Source organism: Typopeltis vanoorti, chromosome 11 (assembly GCF_054136105.1).
Source record: "Typopeltis vanoorti isolate ZY-2024b chromosome 11, IOZ_Tvanoo_1.0, whole genome shotgun sequence".
Lineage (NCBI taxonomy): Eukaryota > Metazoa > Arthropoda > Arachnida > Uropygi > Thelyphonidae > Typopeltis > Typopeltis vanoorti.
The window spans coordinates 102,702,894-102,730,127 of NC_143559.1; the positions used below are offsets into that span (position 1 = coordinate 102,702,894).

Consider the following 27,234-nt stretch of genomic DNA (forward strand, 5'->3'; position numbering starts at 1 on the left):
CGGTGGGAGCCAGGCCCAAGTGGAGATACCAGGCAGAAGCATTAGCAGGTCATCTCCACCTATAGGAGTTGCCAAATGGTGTGCCACCCTTTTTTAATAAATTACTCTGGATTTAGAGAAAGATGTTGAAAGTTTATTTTTCACTTGGTTAGAGTATAATAAAGGATTGAACTAATTTTATTATACTCTAACCAAGTGAAAAATAAACTTTCAACATCTTTCTCTAAATCCAGAGTAATTTATTAAAAAAGGGTGGCACACCATTTGGCAACTCCTATAGGTGGAGATGACCTGCTAATGCTTCTGCCTGGTATCTCCACTTGGGCCTGGCTCCCACTGAAGAGACCTCAATAAAGGTCAAAACTAGTCTGGGTTTTTCTTTCAACATCTTTCTCTAAATCCAGAGTAATTTATTAAAAAAGGGTGGCACACCATTTGGCAACTCCTATAGGTGGAGATGACCTGCTAATGCTTCTGCCTGGTATCTCCACTTGGGCCTGGCTCCCACTGAAGAGACCTCAATAAAGGTCAAAACTAGTCTGGGTAGTGGCCCTTCCCTTAATGCATAACATTAGACATATCCGCAAGGAGATGTGTTTTGCATTATAGGAGATACTGAGATAGGAGTGTTGGTAGCTTGCTCCACCTTTGCAACGAGTTGCCTGGTGTTGTACCACCTTACCCCAGTCCTGAAGATACTTTCAGGCGCAAACTTTGTTTGCTCACACTTGGATAAAGGATTAAACTAATTTTATTATACTCTAACCAAGTGAAAAATAAACTTTCAACAGTACCTTCAATCTGTTTATATAAAATGGCCTTCCCAGAGAAGTAACCAGCATGGATGGCAAAATAAAGAGATTAGTAATGTCAGGAGGAGGAGGAGGGGCATTTTTCATTAAATTTAAAAGCATTTGAAAGAGGGATATTTGTAAATAAGAGGTGACATTAAAGCTCACCTTGATATCATTATTGTCTAAAATGATTAAACCTGTTGTTTAATTATTTCTCTGTGCTGTATTTATTCCATCAAATTTAATTATGAGTGTAAACCAGCACATAAGCCTAAATATGCATTTTGTTTAGTAAACTCTTTCAACACAATCTTCTATTCAGACTACCTTATTCACATCAAGATCACTTAACTTAAATACGGGGTGTTTCACATTAAAGTACCCCTATTCAGCGCAGTCTGTAGAGAGAACCTGTAGATGAAATACCTTCAAACTTAGTGGGTAACCCAATGAGGAAGAGATTTTGACAATAAAAAAAAAAAGTTCAAAAATGACCGATTGAAGAAATATACTGTGAGAAGGAGAAAGAAAATTACATTAATATGAATGTAATTAATGATATGTGATTGTGAAACGAGTCAATGACAAATGAAGTTATTTGGATTATTGAATGAGTGAATTCAATTCAATCTGAGGGTTGAAATAGTTGTTACCAGGTCAGTGGAGCCTTTCTTCAGGTTTCACTATTCTGATAACCACTGTTTCAAACTTCTTAAGTTATCATAGAGACCAGGCAAGCTTTTTAGGAATACTTTTACAAGCGCTTATGAAGCCTTTAAGATTTTATTTCAAAATTAAAAGTAATATTCTAAAAATAATATCTTAAGATTCTATAGTGTACTCACTTGGTTACAGATTTTCATGGAGATTGGAATATTTTAAAGTGGAATCTGTTATTCTCACAGTTTTAGTCCTTGGAATAGTGAGAATGAAGATGGATTGAGGGAATACCATTTGCTGAAAATGGATACATGTGATATAGAGTGTGTGTTTTTTATTATTATTAATAGTTTTATAATAAAGTAATTTTTATTAATTTTTATTTTATAAAATAACTATAATAATTTTATAATAAAATATTAATCAATTTTATTGATTAATAATGGATTTGGAGGGGAGAGAGAGGGGGATAGAAAGTCATTGGAAGTTCCATAAGGAGGATGTGAGAAGCATGATTTTTGCACTTGTGCACTTCACGCGCGTGCACACACACACACACAAATTAAGACATTTCTTAATGAACATTGTGTGTCACTGAGGACATCCCATTGACCAGTTTGACTTTATGGAGCTAAGAATGATATATACATATATATGTGTTTATTGTTATGTGTTGAAGTGATATTTTGTATTTTTCTACTGTTTTTTTTTTTTTATCTTCTTAGGAATTCGAAGTACTTCTCCTGTTATCATTTTTATGACAATGGCTGCTATTGGGCAACAGCAGCAGCAGCAGCAAACTCAACATCAGCAGAAGCAGCATCAGCAGGATGACCAAGGAAGACATCCTGTTACTCAATTGGAATTTCACCAGGCCATGAAAGATTTCAAAACAATGTTTCCTGAAATGGATGAAGATGTTATTGAGGTAGTCTTACGAGCTAATAATGGAGCTGTTGATGCAACTATAGATCAGTTACTTACAATGAGTACTGACAATGAAAATGAACGTCTGCGTGCAGAGTTAGATGCAACAGAAAATGATGAACTCCCTCCATGTTACTCACCAGCAACACCACCCCCGTCATACCACCAAGCAGTGCCATATGCCCGTAGCCCTTCTCATTCCCCATCCACATCCATCTCACGTTCCCGATTTGTTCCTACTTTCTCTCCTACCTTACTTCGTTTACCATATCCTCAGCATCATTCTCTTCATAAAGTAGCATCATCTCAGACATCTACAAGTCATCCAATTCAAAAAAATGAAACAAAAGAAAGCATTAGTGTTGCTGCTAGTCCTGTAAGTACCAGTACAGATAAACCATTGAAAATGCTGCATAATTGGAATCCACCTCTTGTTGGCCCTCTTCCACATTCATTTTTGAGATTAGAAACCAAGGAGCCTCATAGAACAGAGCATACTCGAGTAGAGGTAAAATTTTTAGTTGGAACACCTTGCACGGAAAACAATAATTTATTAGTCTTTACCTAAATAAACGAATTACATCTAGTTTTACCAAGTTCTCTTTTAGGCAGTAAAACTAGTTGGTATGATTTGTTTATTTAGGTAATGACTAATAAATTCTTGTTTTTAGCCATAAAACTTTCTTCATTAAAAATGGAACACTTTACTTTACTATTCATGCATGTTATATTTTTGAGATTTGTGATAAGCTTATTATGTCTCTATGTATATTTGTTAACATGAAAACAATTTTTTTTATCATCTTATATTTTTTATTTAATAATACACAATAAGAGCAGTTATTAAGTACTTATAATATACATTATGTAGAATTATTATAAAAAAATAAACTAAAATCCCATTTATATCACATTTCTGTGGAAGAGAAAATTCATTCTATTATATATGATTTTCTACATTCAGGAATTTTCTACTAAATTAACAGTCTTTGCAGAAATTTTATTAAAATATGGTGAAATTTGCAATTATGCTTTAACTGATATATGGGGGGGGGCCAAAAATTCATAAACCTAATACCCCTCTTCCTATGATTTATAGCATAGACAGCCCACTTACAAACTTGCCAAACATTTAGCAAAATTACTTTTCTTTCTCCTCTCTCCCCATAAGTAATTTTCCCTCCTTCATTAAAAATACTGTTAAATCTTAATCTAAAAAATTCAGCCTTTATGTGATAGGTTTGATATTATTTATTATTGTACCACTGTGACAGAACCCTTAACTTTATTAAGCCGCATTTCCCCACTAATATATTTGAATTGTTTAAATTTTATCTTTTCCCTTTCATGAAAAATAGCCTAACAGCTAGTTAGGACTGCAATGGATTTTCTCTCTCCCCCCAGCTAATTTCTCTATGGAATTTCTAGAAAACCAAGCACTTAACAATGCCACACACACACACACACACACACACACACACACACACACACACATAAATCAGCAATCTAACTATATTGTGTAGACGATGTTTACTATCTGGTTTTATGGTCAGTACAAGGATACCTTCTTAGTTGGAGAAAATACCTCTTAGACCTACTAGGTGAAACACCACCATCTTGCTTATTGTTTATTGGAGACTTGAAGTGGCTGTTGCCATGTTTAATTCCAGATTAGAGGTTCCAGTTTCTGTCCCCAATCTTTCAGCATGTAGTGTGTAATACCTCTCAAGGACATGCCAAACATACTTTTGTGATCCAGAGCCTCGTCTGACATTAAAGATGAAGGAGGAGGTTCAGCAGTAAAGCATTTCCAGGCTTACTGCCAGATAGTGTATGGGACAGAACCAGACTGTAACACATTTAGGCTTCCTGATCATCGGCATGTAATCTCGCTGTCATCTATGTTCCCAGGTTATGAATGGAGGGCGCTGTGTAATGGTATGTGTGAGGGACACTGTCAAGACTACATTTATAACCTAAATAATGTGCATCATCACCTCAGATATCCAAACCTGATCTCCTGTTTTTGACTGAACTCCAGATCTCTGCAAAAACCACAGCTCTTCTTAAAAGACTGTCCAAAATACATTTAACTGTGTGATTTCTTCTGCCACAAGGGTGGTACCTGTGCAATACAATATTCCTTGCCAGAGGATGTTGAATCTTGAATCTCCCCTTCTTGACCTTTTGTGGCATAAGATTTCTCCTCATTATGTCTCATTCATCTGCTGGCTCTGCTGTTCCCCAAATTCTGAAAATCATTCTTGGAGTGATAATAGATGAGGATCTATTATCACCCCAAGATCTCTTATTTCCACCACCTTCAACAATATATCTCCACCAAGCATAAATTCTACATCCCATAAATTAAAGATACCAAGAAATTATATACTTGGTTTAATCCTTTATCCAAGTGTAAGCAAACAAAGTTTGCACCTGAAGTATCTTCAGGACTGGGGCAACTCATGGTAAAGGTGATATGACTTCAAATCACTTGCCTTAGTGTCCTATAATACAAAGCACATCTCCTTGCAGACATGTATAATGTTATGCATTATGGGAAGGGGTCATGTCCGAAAGGAGATGTGCTTTGTATTATGGGAAGGGGTCACATTTGCAAGAAGATGTGCTTTGCATTATGGGTTACTAAGGCAAGTGATGTGAAGTCATCCCACCTTTACCACAAGTTACCCCAGTACTAAAGGTGCATACTTTGTTTGCTTACACTTGGATAAAGGATTAAACCAAGTATATAATTTCTTGGTATCTTTAATTTATAGTATAACCAAGTGGAAAAACTTTCATTAACATCTACATCCCATCTTTGTTTCCCAAATTTCAAAACCTTACATTTTGCAACATTGAACTCATATCCCCATTTCCGTGCCCATTCACTCAATTTATTCAAGTCTTCTTGTAAGGCCACAACATCTCTATTCTTCATAGTTCGTCCCAACTTTTGCATCATCTGCAAAAAAATGAATATCTCCATCCAAATTGTTGCCAATATCATTAACATACAGCAATGGTCCTAAAACAGACTCCTGAGGCACACCACTAGTGACTTTCCTCTTCCTGGATATTGCTCCCCATACACAACTTGCTGATACCTATCAGATAGCCAGTCTCCAATCCAGTGCACTAATCTAACATCCAACCCCCATCTGCTCTAGTTTGACTCTCAATTTATCATGCCGTAATCTATTAAAAGCCTTTGTGAAATCTAAGTATACTACTGTGTATCCCTCTCCTCTGTCCAGGGAAGGCGTCACCTTATTGTAATAAGTAAGTAGATTACTAAAACATGACCTCCCTTTAGCAAATCCATGCTGTCCATCAAAGATAATACCATTGTCAACCGACTTCTGGATCCTAGTTCTCACCAGCTTCTCCAGCAACTTAACCACAACACCTGACACACAGATAGACCTATAATTTGATGCCTGAGTTCTATCACCTCCCTTATGAAGCAGCACAATCTTGCCCTCCTTTCACTCCTTTGGAACTCGACCCAGTGCAAGACTCATATTAAAAAAATATGTCAAGGCAGATGTCACAATTCTCCCTTGCACAATTCTTCAGAATACCTGGTGATATATTATCAAGTGCCACAGCCTTAATAACATCAAGTTTGCTCAATTCCCCATACATCTCTTGCTCACTTACAGTCACTCTCTCCTCCCCATCATCAACTGCTGTCAATCTCTCCATGATGTCACATTCACAAGAATGAAAGACCTTTATGAACTGCTCATTAAGTATCTCCAGTATATCTTCCACAGCAGTTGTCCTTATACCATTTTCTCCAATCGGTGGCATCCTTCCATAATCATTCTTTTTTTTTTTTTTGCTGGCTACATATCGAAAGAACTCTGTAGAATTTTTTTTGGCTTCATTAGCTAACTGCTGTTCATACTTCACTTTTGCTACCCTTACCAACCAAGTCATCTACCTTGTCTGTTTTTTGCAATCCTCATGGAATTGGTTATTACCACTTCTCTTATGCTGCCTCTATAATGCCTTTTTTCTCTGTATTCATGCTTAATCTCTTCATTCATCCATTTCACACTTACCTTATTTAACCTTCTGATCCTTGGAATACATTTAGACATTGCTTCTACTAGATAGTTCTTGAATATTCCCCGATCTGCATTGATCTCTTTTCCTGCTCGCTCCTCCTTCCATGCTACACCTACAAGCTATCTCCTGAGATCTTCATAATCACCAGTCTTGTAGTTCCACATATACCCTTTTCTCACAGAAGTCCTCACACTGCTGGCAACCACCCAGGTAATCACTTCATGGTCACTCTCACCAACTGGAGGGTGATTTGATACCTCATTTATAATTACATCCTCAGATGAGATGATCAAATTCAAGACCCTCAATCCTCGTGTGCCCTCTCATCCCAGTCTATATTGCTGTAGTTAAAATCACATATAATAATCATCCTTTTCTTACTTGCTTGGCTAATTTGATTATACATTTCATATTCACTACCATCCACATTACCAGGTCTATAACAACAGTCAACTAAGTATTTCATTCTATTCACCTCTGTCTCACACCATACTGCCTCAAAACCACTTGCACTATTTCCCTCTTGCATCTCTACTTTGTATGGATATAACTCTTTCTCTATCGTCAATAGCACTTCCCCCCCTTCCTTTTTACCCTTTCCATCCTCATGAAACACATCATATATCCTTCCATCTCTATTCCTGTCAGGATGTCGTCCTCATCCAACCATGTCTCACTTATTCCAACAATTTTTGGGTGAACAGATTTAATTAATCACCTATTGCCTTGTTTCTTACACTTCTAGCATTTGTATACAAACACAGCAGCTTATTCCTGGATCTATAGCTAATTCCACTGAATCCACTTATTTGATGTGACTTCTCCATGCTTAACTCGAGCCATTTCTTTTTCTCCTTATTCATCTTTGAATCTTCTTCAGAATCCAACTGTTTTCCCTTGATCCCAGGTCATCCCCTTCCTTTTTTTGTCTAAACATGCATTCACATCCTCTTGGAGCATCTACCTTTCTCATGCTCTGTTCCTCTGTCCACCCTGAGCCTCCCCGTTTCCCTGTCTGTCTTGCACACCTGTTGTCTCATTCTCTGTACTTGTGCCACTCACTTCTTCATTCACAACCACCTCTTCGATCTCTCCTGTCTTACTCTCCCATTCTTCCACATCACTTAGCACATGATGAGATTCATTTTCTGCACTCACTTCTCTACCTTCCAGTAGCAGTCTCCCCAAGCAACTCACACCCAAAACACTCAAATGCAGTCCATCGCCCCTATACAGTTCACTTCATCCTTCAAACTCATTCCACATATTAACAAACTGCACTCCTTTCTCCTCACACATTTCTCCTAATATATCTTTCATAATCCTTGCTCTCTACCTCATCTCACCACTGTCATACCTGGGCAACACGCTTACGATATCCAAGCTGATATCCAATTACCTGGTATCCAATCCAGCACACCTTTAATAATTGAATTACCATACAATGGCACTCGTGGGTCTTTTGTTACCTCTTTTATACCAACATTATTTGTTTTTATCATTTTCACTCTTCCATACATATCTCGAATTCTCTTAACTTCATTCTGCATCCATTTCATCTCTTGCCTCATCTTGACCAAAGTATTAGTAGTTTCTGATACTGTGCAAGTTATCCAAAGCATGTTCGACTAGACCCGACTGACCATAGTTGTGGTAGCAGATTCATTTCTTGTGTTCCCCAAGGCAGATATTGTCAGATCTCCCAGTTTGACCATAATGTGATAAGTTGCAAAAACAAGGAACCTTGTAAACATCTAAAACAGAGAGGGAAGGAAGCAGTTCCTTAGGAGAGCAGAGAAGGGAAGAAAGCTTCAAATGAGGTTTAAAAGCAGTACAGAGATTATATTTCATTAAAGTTCTGGCTATTTTTTCTGTGGTGTCCCAGATATAGGGAATGGTAATAGCATTGCTGTAGTCTGAATGTTGAGAGGGATATGAGGAGATGGATGAGGAACAGCTAATTTGTTGATTGTAACCATTGGACAGGAGAGTTTTCCAATAAAGATGAATTCAGCTGTACAGTGGAACAGAGTTTGGAGGCTCTGTTGAGAAGCATTTGAGGACACCATATTGTTGAGAACACCATATTGGTGAGTTTTCTCTAAACTGAGAAAGAAAGGGTGCTATTGGGCAGATATATGTTTAGAGTATCTAGAAAAGGCAGACTGTTGTTATTTTCTTTTTTTTTTCTTTTTTATATGAACTGGGTCCTGGGATGCTGTCTATTGAAGTCGAGGAGGAAAGAGTTTAATGTATCTGACCCATGCAGCCAAATAGAGAGGACATCATCAGTATATCTTAGCCAAATAGAAGGTTTGAGAATGGCAGTATCAAGAGCCTGTTTTCAAAATGCTACATATAGAAATTGGCCAGGAGAGGGGAGAATCCATGGATGTACCTTTTCTCTGTAATATAGGGTGTTCTTCCAAGAGAAGTAACCAGTATGAAGATAAAAATTAGAGATCAATAATTTTTTTTTTTTTGGGGGGGGGGGGCATTTTTCAGTAAATTTAAAGTGTCAGAAAGGGGGATATTTGTAAAGAAGGAGGTGACATCAAAGCTCACCATGATATCATTATTGTTCAAAACTAAATTTTGGGCTGGCTACACTTAATCTTATATAAAAAAAAAAAAAAACTCCACTCATTTCAAATCTTTAATCCAAAATTTAGTTTTAAACAATAATGATATCATAATGAGCTTTGATGTCACCTTGAAATGGAAGAAGACAGCTATGTTGCATAGAAGTGGTTAGTGACCAGGGATTGTTTTAGCTACGAAACACCCCCCCCCCCCCCTCCACAACCTCTGTAAATATAGCTGTTTTGATTTTCTTAGATTAGGGAGGCAGTTATTCCAAGACCACATTTATCTTGACTTCTTTGAATTAACTTTGTTTTTTATTCAGTCCTTGGGAGCATTGATAGGACATTGTAACTGAAAAGAACCAATTTGAACTATTTCTGAAACATAGTTGAGTGCTGTGTTTTTTTATATATTGATCCCAACATAGAGGTAGAATCTCTGGCATATTATGCTGTGTCTGAGGTACAAAGCACAGCTTGGGAAAGAAGTTTATTGACATTTTTCTTGAAGAGTTTGAGTTAGTTGTTTGGAAGCACTTCAGGAAGGCTGTTCTAAAAGGATAGAGGTAGGAATAAAAGGAGAATAGGAGAAGCAGGTTCAGTGTGTTTGTGTGTGTTTGTGCTGAAAAGAGATGTTGGGCGGCTGCTGCTGCTCTTGTTTTAGCAGTTGCCAATTCAGTTGAGCAGTGATCATGGAAGGATCAGGAAAAGATAGAGCTGAAAGTATTTCTGTGAGATAGAAGTTAAAGTAAGTCCTTGGGAGGGATCGTCTATCAACCGAATCATTCTCCTATGGACACTATTGAGAATTTTTTGGTTCACTATCCCAAATGTATACAGTATTCTGTGAATTGAAATTATAAGGATTTGGAATTTGTATAGAGAAGTATTATTATTATTACTATTATCCAGGCTTCCATGGAGTCAAAAGCCTTATCGTGGGAGGTTGTTTTTAGGAAACACAAAACTTATCATACCACTGCTTGAACCCATTGACCATTCCTGCTCCAACCACTCTCTCAGGCAATGCATTCCAAGGTTCAACCACTCTCCACGCAAAGAAACCACTCCTCACCCTCTTGTGCACAGCTTCCTTTCGTAACTTCCAGGGATGGCTCCTTGTCATCGCTCCTTTCCGCTGTTCCACCAAGTGAAAGAACTCTCCAATGTCTATCCTGTAACTGCCTCTCAACAGTTTAAAAGGCTCGATCATGTCACCTCTCCTTCTTCTATCCACCAAACTCTGCAGTCTACATTCTCTCAGTCGATCCTCATAACTCATATTGTACAGTCCTGAAACCATCTTTGTTATCTGCCTCTGTACCCTTTCCACAGTCAGTTTATCCCCTTCAAATCCTGGGGGACCAAATCCGAGAACAATAGTCTAATTGTGGTCTGATCAGGGCCTTATACAACGGAATGATAACTCTTTTATCTCTGCAGGTCAGCATCCTTCTCAGTATTGCAGCAATCCTCTGAGTTACCCTCACCACCTTTGCAATATGCTCCCTGAATTTCAGTTTTCTATCAATCATCACCCCCAGATCTCTTGTCTCCCCTACCTCCTCCAGTACAGCTCCTCCAATCGAGTATGCATGCTCCCATTGATGGATCCCAAACCTCAAGACTTTACATTTTGCTGCATCGAACCGACACCTCCCCCATTCATTTGCCCATCTGTCTAGTTTATTCAAATCCTATTGCAGGGCTGCCACTTCTGCACTATTACTGATAACTCTTCCCAACTTCATATCATCTGCAAACAGCCGAATGTCCCCTTGCAATCCATTGACAATATCTTTGATATAAAGGTTGAACAATACAGGTCCCAGTACTGATCCCTGTGGAATCCCACTTGTAACCTTCTGTTTCCTTGATATTGCCCCACCATACACAACTCTCTGATACCTATCAGTCAGCCAATCCTGAATCCATCTGACTAAAACTACATTTAAACCCATGTGCTGCAACTTAAATATCAGCTTATCATGTGGCACTCTGTCAAACACCTTTGCAAAATTAAAAAAAAAATGGCAGCATATGCCTTTCCCTCATCAACTGCTCTTGTCACTTTATTGTAAAAGGCAATCATATTACTAAAGCAAGAGTGCCCCTTAACAAATCCATGTTGATTCTCACAGATAACATTACCCTTATCTGCCCAATGCAGTATATAGTCCCTCACTAATTTCTCCAAGACCTTAACAACTACTGATGACACACAAACAGGCCTATAATTAGACACTTCCAGTTCTGCTACTGCCCTTATGCAGTGGCACTATCTTACCTTCCTTCCTTCCATTCCCTGGGTACCTTTCCAAGGAAGTAGCTGGATGGTTAAAAAAAACAGCATCTTCTAGTTTATTTAGAGGCTGAGGAAGTTGTTGATGTGATGTTTATGCCAAGAGAGGCTGGAAGTAAATGTCAGTTCAAGGAGAGAAGGAGATCTGATTCTATCTGGTGATGTGTGTGTGTGTCACCCAGGATAAGAGAAAATGAGCTGAGATTGCTTTTGTGAGAGAGAAAAGGTTATCTTTGTCCTGGCCACTAACTTCTTTGTAAGTATTCGGCATTAATAAATAACATGAAAATATAGATGACTAATTTGTATTCACCCACAAGTTGATGTTAAAAAAAGCTGCTGCATTGAAATATGTAATTCAAGATTGAATGGTTTAAATAATTAAGAGATGGAAAAAGAAATTGCATAATTTTAAATGAATTCATAACACTGCAGAAAAATAAAATAAGTGGAAAATTAATTTACCATCAAATTTCTGATATGTACCCTCATTGTGGGTGGGGGAAGTACTGAATACTTTGAGAGAACCACATGATCAAGTTTACATTATTGCTAACTTCCTGTGAACAATTTTCCATCGGCATTAGTTATTAGGACTCCAATATCATAAGATTTTCCTATCCCTTCTAAAGGCACTTCTAACTGTATGTATCCACGTACATTTTGGTCTTCCTATGGGTCTTTTTTCCTGCCAAATTTCTTTTGCTAATATTTCCTTTCACATTGTGCTTAAATGACCATACTCCCTACAAATCGATTTCTGACATGTGCCCTCAAGGGATGTATAGTTCAACCACAGATGCAAAACCCCTTGACATTTCTGTGCATAGCAGAAGTAGGAGAATCCATTCCGATGATCAATCTATTTTGTGAGATGAGTTGTTTATTATTACACATCAGAAAATTAGCTTTTCTTTTATGAACATTCTAGTTTTTAAAGTGGTAATTATTTTGCTTGTATAACAGTTGGAAAAAATCTTATGTATAAAGCAATGATTTTGTGTGTTGGTGATGAATACGTACATCTTGGCACTGTGCCAGCTAAGGTTCTCTCAACTGTGGGTGTACTTATAATTAATCAAAAGCACTTATGATTAAGTTTACTTTTATGTACAATTTTCCTTCAAATTAGTTCTATTATTGTCAGCACCCCAATATTGTCATATATAACATTTTGGTATTCAGGCATTTCTGACTGAATTAGTCCAACTCGATCTTAGCCTTTTTCCTGCCATCTTGGCATCAAGCATCTGTTTTATTAACCTTTCATCTCCCATTCTGTTTACATAATTAATCTTACTCACACATTCTTCAATGCTAACAATGTCAAGTTACTTTCTGATATCTTCATTTTTAAGATGACATCTCTTCAGGCCCCTACTTTTTTCAGACTCTTGTATATGTGGTCTCTAATCTTTGATCAAGAGCTTTATTTCTAACCCAACTGTCAGATCCATAACTTAAAACTGGTTTGAATACTGGCTTGTGTGCTGCTAGTTTAATGTTTTGACTAATTTCTTCCTTATTCCATATAAATTTATTCAGCTGACTTCCATCATACCAGTTTTGCTAATTCTGCTGTCTATTTCCAAATTTAATTTGCCACCTTCACTAAAAACTGTGCCTAAATAGCTAAAATATTTTACTTGTTCTATAGGTTCTCCATTGAGAATGATCTTTTCAATTTTGCCATTCATGCTGGCTACTTCTCTTAGAAGAATACCATATATAAACAGATAGAGAGTACAACCATAGGCCCCTTCCCAAGCTAATTTCTTTATGGAACATTTTGAAAAAACATGCCTTTGATACTGCCATTCTCAAGCTTTCTATCTGGTTTAGATATATTGGTGATTTGTTCTCTATTTGGTCACATGGGTCACACACATTAGACCTCCTTCCTCGATTCCTCTTTCACCTCAACAGACAGCACCTTTTCTTAGAATCAGACAGCACCGAAGATTCCAGTTCACCATAAGAAAAAAAAAATGATAATAGCCTGCCTTTTCTAGATACGCTAATCACTTGTCTTCCCAATGACACCCTTTCCTTCTTTCTCAGTTTACAGAAAACCCATCCACATAAGTTTTTCCATTATCCACTCCTCAACAGTAAGGGGTTAATAAAATCCTTGTCAACAGAGGCTCCCTCCCAACTTCCCTTTCAACTGAACTTTACTTTATTTGACCTTCCTCTCTAATGGTTATGATGCTAAAAATATTCATCATCATCATCATCAAATTCCTGACATGTACCCTCAAGGGGTGTACAGGATATGATAGTACTACATGATAAATTTACATCATTACTATCTTCCTATCTACAATTTTCCTCCAAATCAGTCTGTTACTTGTCAAGACTCCAACATTATTAGATCTTATATTTCTATCGTCTAAGGCACATTTTACCGAATCAATCCACCTATATCTTGGTCTTCCTCTGGGTCATTTTCCTACCAACCTGGCAGAGAACACTTGTTTTGCTAATCTTTCCTTGCCCATTCTGTTTAAGTGACCATACTACCTGAGATTAACTTTTCTAATGCATTCCTGGATGCTGACAATATCAAGTTCTTTCCTAATATCCTCGTTTTTAATATGATATTGCCATTAATGCCAGCTGTTCACGCCTCTAATCTTTCTCAGGACTCTCATATCTGCGGTCTCTAGTCTTTGGTCAAGTGTTTTACTTCTGACCCAGCTCTCAGATCCATAAGTTAAAACGGGATTGAACACTGTCTTGCATACAGCTAATTTAGTGTTCTGACTAATTTCTCTCTTATTCCATATGAATTTATTAAGTTGGCTTCCTACCATACCAACTTTGTTGATTCTATTGTCTATTTCCATATTTAATTTACCATCTTCACTAAAAATCGTGCCTAAGTAGCTGAAATGTTTTACTTGTTCCACAGGTTCTCCATTCACAACGCAGTTGACATTTTCAACGATTCTGCCTATTTTCATTGTCTTTGTCTTTTTATTGTTAACCTTCATGCCATATCTATTACAACTTTTATTCAATTTAGTCAGGGAATTTTGCAGACTTGTAGCAGATTTATTTAGAAGTATAACATCATCCGCATAAAGCAAAGAGCTGACATTAACATCTCCAATTTTCATATATCATGTTTAATACCACTTTCCTTCATAATGTGATTCATATAGATAATGAATAACAGAGAATAGATAATGTACATCCTTGTCTCACACCAGATTTAACATTAAACCATCTTCCTGTACTTCCTTCAATTCTAACTGCTGACTTACAACTCAAATAAAGACTAAGTATTGCTTGATGTAATGCCCCATATAACTGAAGCATATTGAATAGCTTCTCTCTTGGCACCTTGTCATATGCTTTTCCAGATCGACAAAACTTAAGTATAGATCTTTGTTATATTCCTATGCTTTCTCAACTATTTGTCGTAAAGATCTGAACTTGACAGCCTCTATTTGGCCTGAATCCAGCTTGTTCTTCACCAAGCTTTTCTTCCACAATTCTTCTCAATCGTTTCTCAAGTATACTTGCATAGATCTTGCCAGGAACACTCAGTAAGGAAATACCTCTGTTCTCACTTTCAGTTTTATTTCCCTTTTTATATATGGGTACTATGAGAGCTCTACTCCAATCATCAGGAATTTGCCCCTCTGTCCAGGCCTTCTGAACTATGCAGTGCATCCACTGTAAGTTTTTATACCACCATACTTCTGCATTTCTGGTCGAATATCATTTACTCCTGCTGCCTTTCCACATTTCAAGCCTTTGATGGCTTTTTCTACTTCAAGCATGGATATGTATTCCTGACTCTATGCCTGTTGAGTGTTTTTTACCACTGTGCTATCACTGCTTGTTTCATTTAGCAATTTTTCAAAGTAATTACTCCATACTTCAAGGATATCTTTTTCTTCCGTTTTCAAGGATATCTTTTTCTTCCTACATTTCTAAGCTTCTTCAACAACCTCCAGAATACTATTATTATTATTATTAGCGCCCCAAGACCTCATGGAGTCAAAGACTCATCTATGAAGTCCTTTTATCTCACACACACACACACACACACAGCTCATCATACCATGTTTTAAACACATTGAAACTCTTTGCAGACACCACATTCTCAGGGAAGGCATTCCAATCATTCACAACTCTGCACAAAAAAAACCTGCCTCTCACTCCCCTACTCACACCCTCTTTATACAGTTTCCAGGGATGACCTCAGGTTCTCCCCTGATCTCCCACTATTCTCTGTAAAACTTCTCCAACATTGATCCTATAACAACCCCTTGCCAACTTGTAGGTCTCTATCATCTCCCCTCTTCCTCATGTCCACCAGATTCTGCAAATTACATCTTCTCAATCTTTCCTCATACTTGACATTCCAGAGGTCAGAAACTACCTTAGTCAGTCTCCTTTGGACCTTTTCCAACATCTCTTCATCCTTCTGAAAACCTGGTGACCAAATCTGGGCACAATAGTCCATGCGTGGCCTAATCAAAGCCTTATACAACAGAACAAGAATCTCCCTACTTCTACACGTCAGTGTCCTCCGCATCATTCCCAGAAGCCTTTGTGTTGTCTTCACAATTTTGGCGATGTGTCCCCTAAATTTTAGACCTTATCCACTATCACCCCCAGATCTCTTATTTCCTCTACCTCCAACAATATATTCTCACCAAGCATAAATTCTGCATCCCATCTTTGTTTTTTGTTCATATATTTTGCCACCTTGATATTTATTTTCTATGTTCTTGCCAAAGTCCTCCCATGACTTGTTTAGCTAGTTTTACAAAGTGTTTAGCTTTCTTACAATTTGTCTGTATTCTCTGAGAGCATAAGCTGATTTATTTGCCAGGAACTTTTTTATGCTTTGTTCTTTTCCTTCACTGCCTCTTTAACTTCTTGTCCACCATTGAGTTCTGATTTTTCTATCCTTGCAGACAACCTCACCACATGTCTCTCTGGCTGAATCAATCAGGGTTTTCTTCAAGTCTTGCCACTGAATCTTCAAGGTTTGATTCCTGATCTAAAACTCTTTCATTTTTTCTTCAATAATCTTTGTATATTTTAGTCTCCAGTTCACATCTGAGAGCTGCTCAACTTTTATTCGCTTTAAATCTTTTGTACTTGTTATTCTTTTCAATATGAAATTCAATTTTATCCTGCTCAAAACTAAATAGTGATCACTTCCAATTTCAAATCCCTGTACACTCTGGTGTCCTGCACCAGTGGGAAAACATCACTATCAACAATATCAGTCAATGAGACTTTTCTTATTCATTGTTTCTTCTCTCCATGTGTATTTGTGCACATTTTTATGTTGAAATATGGTGTTAGTAATAACCAGTCCATGTCCTGAGCAGAAATCCAACAGGTATTTGCCATTATTATTAGCTTTGCTCTTTTCTCCAAATTTTCCCAAAATATTTTTGTATGTCTGACAATCATTTCCTACTCTGCTATTTAGATCCCCAACAAGGACCAACTTTTCATTCTGTCAGTTGCTTTCTCTAAAGCATCAAAAAATTCCTCCACTTCTACCTTAGTAGAACCTTGTAGTAGAACTTAGTAACTTAGTAGAACCATAGGCACAAATAAGTTTCAATGTCCAGTTCCCCATTCTGATATTTGCCCACATCACTCTACTTGAGACTGCGTGCCATTCAATAAGATTAACCTCATATTTAGTGTTGAATACTATGGCTATTCCTTCTTTTCCTTGATTGTCATTGTCTGAATATAACATTTTGTATTTATTGCTCAGAAAGATCTCACCAGTTTTTGTCTTTTTTGTTTCAGTCACCTCCCTATTATGTCAATCTGGTACTTATCTAATTCCTCAGCTAGCTCCATTTCTTTGCCATTCTGGCTTCTTATGTTGATAGTACCGATCTTTAACTCTGGTGATGTTGAGATAGAGTGTGTTTTCAGATTTGTTCCAGTAGCTGACCTTTCCCTGTTTTCCCTGGCAATAACAACAGGGTTCTTGTTTAACCGGGCGATGCCCCTGCCGGCATGAAATTTTGTCATGTTGTACCATCATTTTGTATTTTGTTTTAAGCCAATAAGAATACAATTTGGTCGGCTAAATCCCAAATTGCCAGCCCATCCTCATTCGTTCAGTATCCAAGTAGATACCCAACAGGGTGCACCACGAGAAGGTAAGGATTGGACATTGGGTCAGAAGCCCTGGTCGCTTCTCCGCATTCCTTTAAAGGCTATGTGGTGGAGTTCTCCTCTCAGTTATACAGCTTTCTCAGTAATGCTAATTATATCCCCTTGGTGCAGTTTTTCTTCAAGTTTGATTTTCTTTTCATTAATACTCTTTATGTTGATGGTTCCTATCTTCAGTTCTTCTGATGTTGGGTTTGTTTTTCTTCTTCTAGATGAAAAGTTGAGTTAGAGTTTGTTCCAGTAACTGACTTTTCCACTGTTCACACAGATTCCTTGATGAAAACAGTGAGGATCTTGTTTAACCAGTCGATACTCCAGTTACCTGAAATCTCATCATATTGTACCATCATATCTTCTTCTAGAATGTACAAGCAAAAGTAAGTGATAAGGGACTGAAAGAAAGTATAAATGAGGAAATGGAAGTAAGGTGTGGCAGAATGAGAGGTAGCTAGACTACGGGAGTGACAGGGCGTGAAATTGTCAGAATGCAGGATTTGATGAAACAATTATTCAAAATGAAATGAGGAATATACAGAGTGATATTAGACATTTTGTGGAAACAAATGAAAGTATGCAAAAGAAGAGAATGAAAGTAAAAAGGGTAAAAGAGGTGATGAGTGATTCGAGAATAGCAATGTATGGAGATTTCATTGCTAGAGAATTGGTTAATGAGAGAGAGTCGATAAGGTCTGCTATTAAGGAGGGAGAATGAGCAAGATAATTCATGCTTTGGACATGTGGAGGAAATGAGCAAGAGAATTAGTGGTGGTTGTGGGGAGAAATTGCATAAGTGGACATAAGGAGAATGTAAGGGTGGATATCTGGAGGTTATTACATAGGGTGCAAGATAACAGTATAGTGGGAAAGGTTGTCAGTGTGTTGCCGAGGTATGACAATGATGAGTTGAGATGGAGAGCCAGAATCATGAATGGTATGTTAACAGAGTTGTGTGAGGAGAAGGGAATTCAGTTTGTGGATGTATGGCCTGTATTTGAGGCAAGAATGAAATTATACAGGCATGATGGATTACATTTGAATGTCTTTGGAGTGAATGCACTGGAAAAACACCTTCTAGATGGAAGTACAATGTGTGATGCAAGCAAGAGATCAGAAATAAGTGACGAAGTGAAAGATCAGGAGAGTCGTATTGAAGAGACAGAAGTACTTGGCAGTGGAAACAGTAGTAGTGTGAGAGACGAAGAGAGAACAGGAATGCAAGAGAAACAGGGACATGGGGAGAGCCCAGATTGGACAGGAAAACATGGCAGAGGGAGAGCGGATGTTGGAAGTAGTAGTGAATGTATGGGGATGATCAGCATAGAAATGGAATAGATCAGGATGTGAGTGGGGAATTGTGGTAAGCAGTTTTTAAAGGTAATTGGGCATGGGCAGGTGTGGTAGGGAAATCACAACTAGTAAGTGGCTTAGGTAGGACTGCTTATAGACCTAAAAGTGAACTGCTGTGTTTATTTACAAATGTCAGAAGTATCAGAAATAACAGAGATGAAATGGTTTCACTAATTGAGTTTATTTGTCTCAAAATTGTTGGAATAAGTGAAATGAATGAATTCATGGTTGAACTAAGATTATGTTCTAATGGGAATAGAAATGGAAGGGTACAGTGTTTTTTTGTGAGGATAGAAAGGACAAGAAGGGAGGGGGGGGTGTCGCTGATGATAACAGGGGAATTATGTTCACATAAGGTAGACATGAAAGAGGAGAAATAGTGGCAATAGTTATGAGGCAGTATGGTGTAAGGAGGTTGACAGGAAGGCATATTTGGTTGGATGTTGCTATAGGCCAGGGTATGTGGAGGGTGGCGATGAAGAAATGTATGAACAACTTGGGTTAATGAACAAAGGAAGGGTGATAGGTTATGTGTGATTTTAATTATCACAGTATAGATTAGAACGAATAGACAACATTTGGGAATAAGGAAAATGAATTTCTTGAGCAACAACTATCTCAGGCAGCATGTAAAGGAGGGCATGGAGATGTTTAGATCTGATCATTTCATGAGCGGATGTAATCATAAGTGGGGTTTCCCACTTTCCTCCAGTTGGTGAGAATGATTATGAAGTGATTATCTGGGTTGCAGCTAGTCATATGCAGACTTCTGTGGGAAAGAATATATGTGGAAGCACATGGCTGGTGATTATGACAAGCTTACGAGACAGCTTGGAGCTATAACATGGAATGAGGAGTTGAGTGGTAAGGAAATAAATGCTGCTTGGGAACTGACAAAGAAGTACATAACAGCATCAATGTGTGAATGTATTCCAAAGGTCAAAAGGCTGAATAAGGTCGGCATAAAATGGATGAATGAGGGGGATTAAGCATGAAATCTGAGAGAAGGCACTTTGGAGTTGGTATAGGATGAATAATGGTAATAATAATCAGTTACATGAAGAGTATAAAGAGCAAGTCAGGAGAGAGTGAGTAACTTAAGGACACCAAAAGTGCCGTATGAGCAGAAATTTGCAAATCAGGCAAAGAAAAATCCTGGAGAGTTTATAGATATGTGGCAAGTAGAAGGAAGAATGATTATGGTAAGGCGGTGCTAATGAATGAAAATGGTAGAATGGTAACTGCTGCAGAAGACATTGTTGAGGTAGTGATCGATTTATGAGGGTGTTTCATCTTCATTAGAGTGAAATCATTAGAAACTCAAGTGTAGAAGACATAGGAGAGGATGGCTTAATTATGAGTGAGCAGGAGGTATATGAGAAAATAAATAATCTTGATGTCAATAAGGTGATAGGATTTGATGATGTCTTAAGGGAATGTTCTCTTGAACATTCCCTTAAGATGCATGTCGCCGTGTGTCTTAAGGGAATGTTCAAGAGAATTGGCAGTAGCATTGGCATGCCTGTTTAATAAGTCTTACCACAGCACAGGTTCCAAGAGAGTGAAAAGAAGGTAAAATTGTTCCACTGCATAAAGGTGGTGATAACGCTATAGCTACAAATTATAGGCCAGTCTGTATATCTGGAATTGTGGTAAAGGGTACTGGACAGACAGAGAGATTCGTGAGAACTAGGATACAGAAATGGGTTGATAACAGCGGTATTTTCTGTGGTTGTTAGCATGAGTTTATTAAAGGGAGATCATGTTTTACTATCTTATATGATAACAAGGTGACAAATGTCTTAGATAAGGGAGATTCATATACAGTGGTACTAGATTCAACTTTTGATAGACTGCCACATGACAAGCTGTTAAATAAATTGAAATAGATGGGATTGGATAATAGACTTCTGAATTAGATTAGTAACTGGCTCTCAGATAGGTATCAGAAAAAAAAGTTGTTTATGGAGGCGCAGTATCCTGAATGAGGAAGGTCACTAGTGGAGTGGTGTGTCTCAGGGGTCAATTTTGGGACCATTGTTGTTCAATTTGTGTATGTTAATGATATTGGGATGAGTTTAACTGCTGATATGCAGCTGTTTGCAGATGTAGCAAAATTGGGGAGAACAATGCAGAGTCAAGCAGATGTTATGGCCTTACAAGAGGACTTGAATAGATTTCATGAATGGGCAGGTGAGTGGAACGGTCATTTCAATGTTGCAAAAGTGTAAGGATTTGAAATTTGGTAAATGGTGGGATGCAAAGTATACACTTGGTGGGGAAACTTTAAAGGAGGGAGGAGATGAAAGATTTGGGAGTGGTAGTGGACAAGGGCCTGAATTTCAGGGGCCACATTGCTCAAGTTGTGACGACATCATTGGCAATGATGTGGAAGACTGATGTGTAGAAATAATGAGGTTATGATGCCATTAGGCTTTAATCAGGCCTCATATGGATTATTGTGAACAGATTTGGTTCACTGGTTAGAAAGGGTCGATTTTTCATTGAATTGGAGAGGTGGGGACTAGAACAAGAGGTCATCCCTGGAAACTGTATAAGGAGGGTGTGAGCAGAGGAGTGAAGAGTAGGTTCTTTGCATGGAGTGGTGAATGGAATGCATTGCCTGAATGTGTTGTGAATGTAGACACATTGAATCAGTTTAAGGCACAGTTGGATAAACTTTGTGTGTGATAGTATATACCTCTCATGATGAGTCTCTGACTTCATGGGTTTGAGATGTTAATAATAATAATAATATGCATATCTGTTTTAAGGCAATAGAGAGTACAATTAATGAGCTAAGTCCCAGATTGCCAGCCCATCCTCATTCATTCAGTACCCAGTAGATACCTACTAGTGGAGCACACCATGCAAAGGTGAGGGTCTTCTCCCATTTATCTGACTTTGACCCTTAAGCAATCCCATATGCAATACATAATTTTAAGTTATGTCCTTAAAAAAAAAGTAAGCTATTCTTGAATTGAAGCTTGAAATTTTTGAATTCTTTGCTGTTGTTAACAAGTGGGACAGCAAGTGAGAAATCTGTTGCCCATTGTTTAATTTTAATCCAATTTGCATTATTTAGTTCATTTTGCAAAATAGATACTTACTGCATATACGATGTGGCCTAAGATTGTTGGCATTAGTGAAACCTGGCTATCAGAATCAGATATGGTAAGTGGGATCGAGTGTAATGGATATACTATTTTTAGGAATGACAGAAGAGATAGGAGAGGAGGAGGAGTGCTACTAATGATATCAGATGACTTATGTCCAGTTAGGGTAGAAATACAAGAAAACAATGATGGTAACAATGTCTCATGTAGCAATGAGTTTGAGTCTATTTGGTGCGAAGTGGAGGTTAGCGGAATGAAATATATGGTGGGATGTTGCTACAGATGGCTCAGTTGTAGGGGACAAAGAAATGCATTGCCAATTTAGCCTTATGGGTACCAAGTGAATGATCATTATGGGCAACTTTAATTTTCCAAACATTGATTGGGTAGAAGAGAAATCTCATGATAAGAAAGAAGAGGAATTTATTGAATTGTTGCAAGATAACTTTCTCAAGCAGCATGTGAAAGAAGGAACACGAGGTCAAAGAGTGTTGGATTTGCTTATAGCTTCAGAAGGGATCTCTGCCAAGAATATGGCTATTTTACCACCAATTGGTGACAGTGATCATGCTATACTTTCTTGGGAAGTATCTACTTGTATTGATCTCCGATTAAAACAGGGTACATGATGAACTAAAGCTGGAAATTATGATTAACTTAGAGAATGCTATCTTTGGTCCTATGATATCATTTATTGAATGGGAAAAATGTCAGCAATGCATGGGAATCTTTGAAAAAGTGCTTGAATGAGGCAGTATCTTAATGTATCCCTATTGTTCGAAGAATAAATAGGTTGGGAGTGAATTGGATGTGCAACCTATTAAGCAAGAGATCCACAAGAAGAAGATGATGTGGAAAGAATATCGTGAGAATAAGAGTGAGAGGAGTTATGAAATATATAAAGCTCAGGCCAGAAAATTAACGAGTATTGTGAGGAAAGCTAAAACGGAGTATGAAAAGAAATTGGCCATGCAAGCTAAAGGCAATTCAAAAGAATTTTATTATTATGCCGCAAGCAAAAGAAAGAATGAATATGGAAAAATAACTTTATTGAATGCAGATGGTACATGAGTGTCGGAAGCTAAGGAGATTGTTCAGTTAATGAGTGCTCACTTTGCTAAGATATATCAACGAGGTGTATGTAGCATGGTGCACAGTGCTACTTCTACGTTGGATGAAGAGTTAGAGGTTCATGAAAATGAGGTTGAAAAGCTGTTGCATAACCTGAATAAGAATTTGTCAATAGGGACAGATGGAATATCAGCCCGTTTGCTAAAGGAATGTTCAGCTGAATTGGCTAGGCCTTTCACACATTTATATAACTTGATTCTCAGTTCAGGAATGATACCACAGGAATGGAAGGAATGTATGATAGTTCCATTGCATAAGAGTGGTGCAAAAATCGATGTGTCTAACTACCCACCTATTAGTATCTCTGGTGTGGTAGTGAAGATTTTAGAGAAGTTGGTAAGAACTCGCATACAAAAATGGATAGACAAACATGCTATACTTTGCAAGAAACAACATGGGTTTACTAAAGGAAGGTCATGTTTTAGCAATTTGCTCATATTTTATAACAATGTTATGGCCGAGTTGAATAAAGGGAATGGATACACTATGATAATGTTGGATTTTTCTAAGACATTTGATAGGATACCACACAAAAGGCTGTTGCTTAAACTGGAGAATATGGGATTGGAATATAATCTCTTGACTTGGATAAGGGAATGGTTGACAGACAGATATCAAAAAGTGGTATACAGTGGGTGTGAATCTGCCAGATTTAAGGTAACCAGTGGTATACCCGAGGGTTCAGTCCTTGGGCCATTATTGTTAAATCAATACATTAACGACACGAAGCAGGGTCTATCATCAGATGTGCAATTGTTTGCTGATGATGTGAAGATAGGCAGGGCAATCAGGAATGCTACTGATATTCAGCAATTACAAAATGATTTGAATAGACTGGAAATCTGGGCAAACAAAAATGGCTGTCAGTTTAATGTTAGTAAGTGTAAAGTTATGCACTTTGGCATGATTAGAGTTCCAGCAGCATATCATATTAGTGGGTTATGCTACAAGAAACTGAAGAGGCAAGGGATCTTGGTGTATTGGTGTATAAAAATTTAAAGTTCAAAGGTCACATAGCAAAAGTTGCAAAGACAACTCAGAGGCTAATTGCTATGTTGAAATGAACCTTGACATGTCAAGATAAGGAAGTAATTTTGCCTCTTTATAAGGCTTTGATAAGACCACACCTGGATTATTGTGCACAGATTTGTTCCCCTAGGGTCCAAAGGGATAAAGAAGCTGAGGAAAGGGTGCAAAGAAGGGTTACACAGATTATATCCAGATTATGGGATTTAGATTATGAGGATAGATTGCGAGTATGTGGATTGCAGACAGACTCTGGTTAACAGGAGAAAGAGGGATGATATGATAGAGGTCTCTAAACTTTTGAATGTGTTATAGCATTTCAACTCCGCACCTTCCATATAATGGAAGGCGCAGAGAAGAACACAGGGGCATCCATGGAAGTTAAGGTTGTTCTCAGTCAAGAAAGGGCTAAGAGCTAAGTATTTCTCCCAGAGAGCTGTGAGTGAGTGGAATAATTTGCCCTTAGGGGCAGTGAGTGCATCTAGTGTAAATGAATTTAAGGGAAGGTATAATAGCTGATTTATAGCCTCCCTCGATGAGTCCTTGACTCTCTGGAGGTCTCAGATAATAATAATAATATTAAAAGTAGTTATTGTCTTTGCACTTCAGAATAATGCACATTCCCTAAACAAATAAAAACACTAAAAAAATGCACTACCTCATGGTTGACCACAAGATGGCACATTGTATAAGTTCTCAGTTATTAGTACTGCTGAAAGATATCATTTACATAATTTACTTAATAAGTTAATTCATTGTAGTTTTTGTTTTATATGAGTGTGTGATAGACTGAGTTATTGACTATTAAGTAAACAACCTTGTATTTTTGGTATGATGCTAACATGTGTTACGTTGGCAGCAAAGACGTTGGGTGAATTGAATTTGTATAAGATTAGAAGAGCTATCCATAAACAAGGTGGCTACATTGCCTCCAATTGGGGGAAGAGCAATCATGCAGAAGATTGACTTGGAAGGTTATAAAACACGAGGAATATTTTGTCAAGAAGGGATATATGGAGAACAACAAGGTAGGTGATTACGACAAACTTAGAAGGAAGCTTGAATTTGTGCCATGGCATAAAAACCGGCTAGGGAAGGATGTTAGTAGTGCATGGGATGTTAAGTGGCATCTGGAGAAGGCAATATAAAATTGTATACACAAGGTCAAGAGGGAGTTAGATTGATGAGTAGTATCATTAAGCATTAGCTGCAGAAAAAGAAAATGCTGTGGAGGGTATATAAGGAGAAAGGTCACCAGCAAGCTGATGAACAGTATGAGGGTCAGGCAAGAAAAGGTTAGTTATCAGCATGATGTTTTTTTATGTTGTTCCCATCCACAAAAGGTTATATTCAAACCTGTAGTACATCTTTTGTACTGTGGGTGGGGTAAGGATTTTTTTTTCTATTTTTATCAGTTTTATATGTTTTTTAATTTTTTTACATAGTCCAGAAACCCTGCTTTAGAGACCAAACATGAAACTTTTTCAAAACACTTCAGGCCTTTCCATTGAGTAAGGCAATGGTCTTCCACCTGGCAAAGAAGATAAAATCAGATTATGGTAAGAAACCGGCCGAGCAAGCCAAAATTTGCAGAGTTCTTTCATTACGTGGTAAGTAAGAATAAGAATGACTATGGAAGAATAACCTTAACGAGTGCTGATGGTGAAAGAAACAGGTAAAATAGTTGAGTTACTGAGTAACCACTTTGCAAGGGGTATATCATCCAAGTGAGGTTACTGCAAGGATTTAGGTGATTTATAGCCTCCCTCGATGAGTCCTTGACTCTCTGGAGGTCTCAGATAATAATAATAATATTAAAAGTTGAGTTTCCTCGAATGAATTGGAGGTTTTTAGGATATTGCAGAATCTCAATATAAATACGGCTGTGGGATTAGATGGGATATCAGCTTGTGTTTTATGAATATGTGCAAGGCACTGGTAGCACCTCTGACAAGGCTCTTTAATTTAAGTCTCAGCTCTTGTCAGAGTTTCAATGGAGTGGAAAGAGGACAAAATAATTCCTTTGCATAAAGGAGGTTCTAAGATTGCAGTAGCAAATTATTGACCAATCAGTATCTCAGGAGTGGTGGTAAAAAGTACTGAAAAAGTTTGCCAAAAAGAGAATTCAGGAATGGGTATATAAGAATATGATACTCTGAGGAGTAAATAGCTTTGTGAGGGGTTGGTCATGCTTAAGTAATTTACTTAAGCATGACCAACATGCTTATTATATAAGCATGACGTTTTATAATAGCAACAGGTGATTTGGATTAAGGAAATGGTTACATGATGATTCTGCTGGATTTTGCAAAGGCATTGGATAGAATACCACATGGAACTCTATTATACATGGTAGAAAAAATAGGAATTGGTATGAAACTGATTATATGGATACAAAGGTGGCTGTTGAACAGATACCAAAAGGTGATATATGGAGGAGCAGAATCCAGGAAAAATATGACTAGTATTATGCTGTAAGGTTCTGTACTAGGATCATTATCATTTTAATTTTACATAAATGATATAGAAAATAATCTAAAGAGAAATATTCAGCTGAGCTAATATTTACTGATGATGCAAAATTGGGTAGCATAATAGTTAATCAAGGCAATGTGAAGTGCTCACAGGAAGATTTAAATACTATTTAAATTAATTATTTAAATGAAGCTTATTAGCTCTTTATATTTAAGTAAATTTAAATACATCCTCAGTATGGGAAAAAGATAATGGTGTCAGTTTAATGCGGCAAAATGTGAAGTTATGCATTTTGGGATAAAAGATGAAGCTTTGGATTTGTGGGAGGGGGGGGTAGTAATAGAGGTTTGAAGTTTAGAGGGCATATTGCTAAGATTGCCAAACTAACTTGTAGGATTATTTAGCTTTTGAAGAACACTCTAACAAATGGAGATAAGGAAATTGTCATTCCTTTTTATACTTTTTATAAGATCTTGATATGTCTACATTTGGATTAATATGTTCAGGTCTGGTTGCCTGGATTCCTTCATCATGAGGAAGTAGTGGAGAGGATCCAGAGGTGAGTGACCAAGATGGTGTGTGGTCTGTTGAATACTCTCTGAGAGGATAGATTGAGGGCT

The 27,234-nt window shown here is 37.6% G+C and overlaps 1 protein-coding gene across 4 annotated transcripts in view; it reads left to right on the forward strand.

The window, feature by feature from the left end:
* Positions 1–27,234, forward strand: part of LOC150101886 (CUE domain-containing protein 1-like) — a 150,507-nt gene that overhangs the window by 24,304 nt on the left and 98,969 nt on the right. For all 4 annotated transcript variants that reach the window (XM_090400033.1, XM_090400036.1, XM_090400034.1 and 1 more), the window contains exon 2: positions 2,180–2,889. In XM_090400033.1, the coding sequence (XP_090256159.1) occupies positions 2,212–2,889 (678 nt within the window). In that variant the 5' untranslated portion in view covers positions 2,180–2,211. The remainder of the gene's footprint in view (positions 1–2,179; positions 2,890–27,234) is intronic.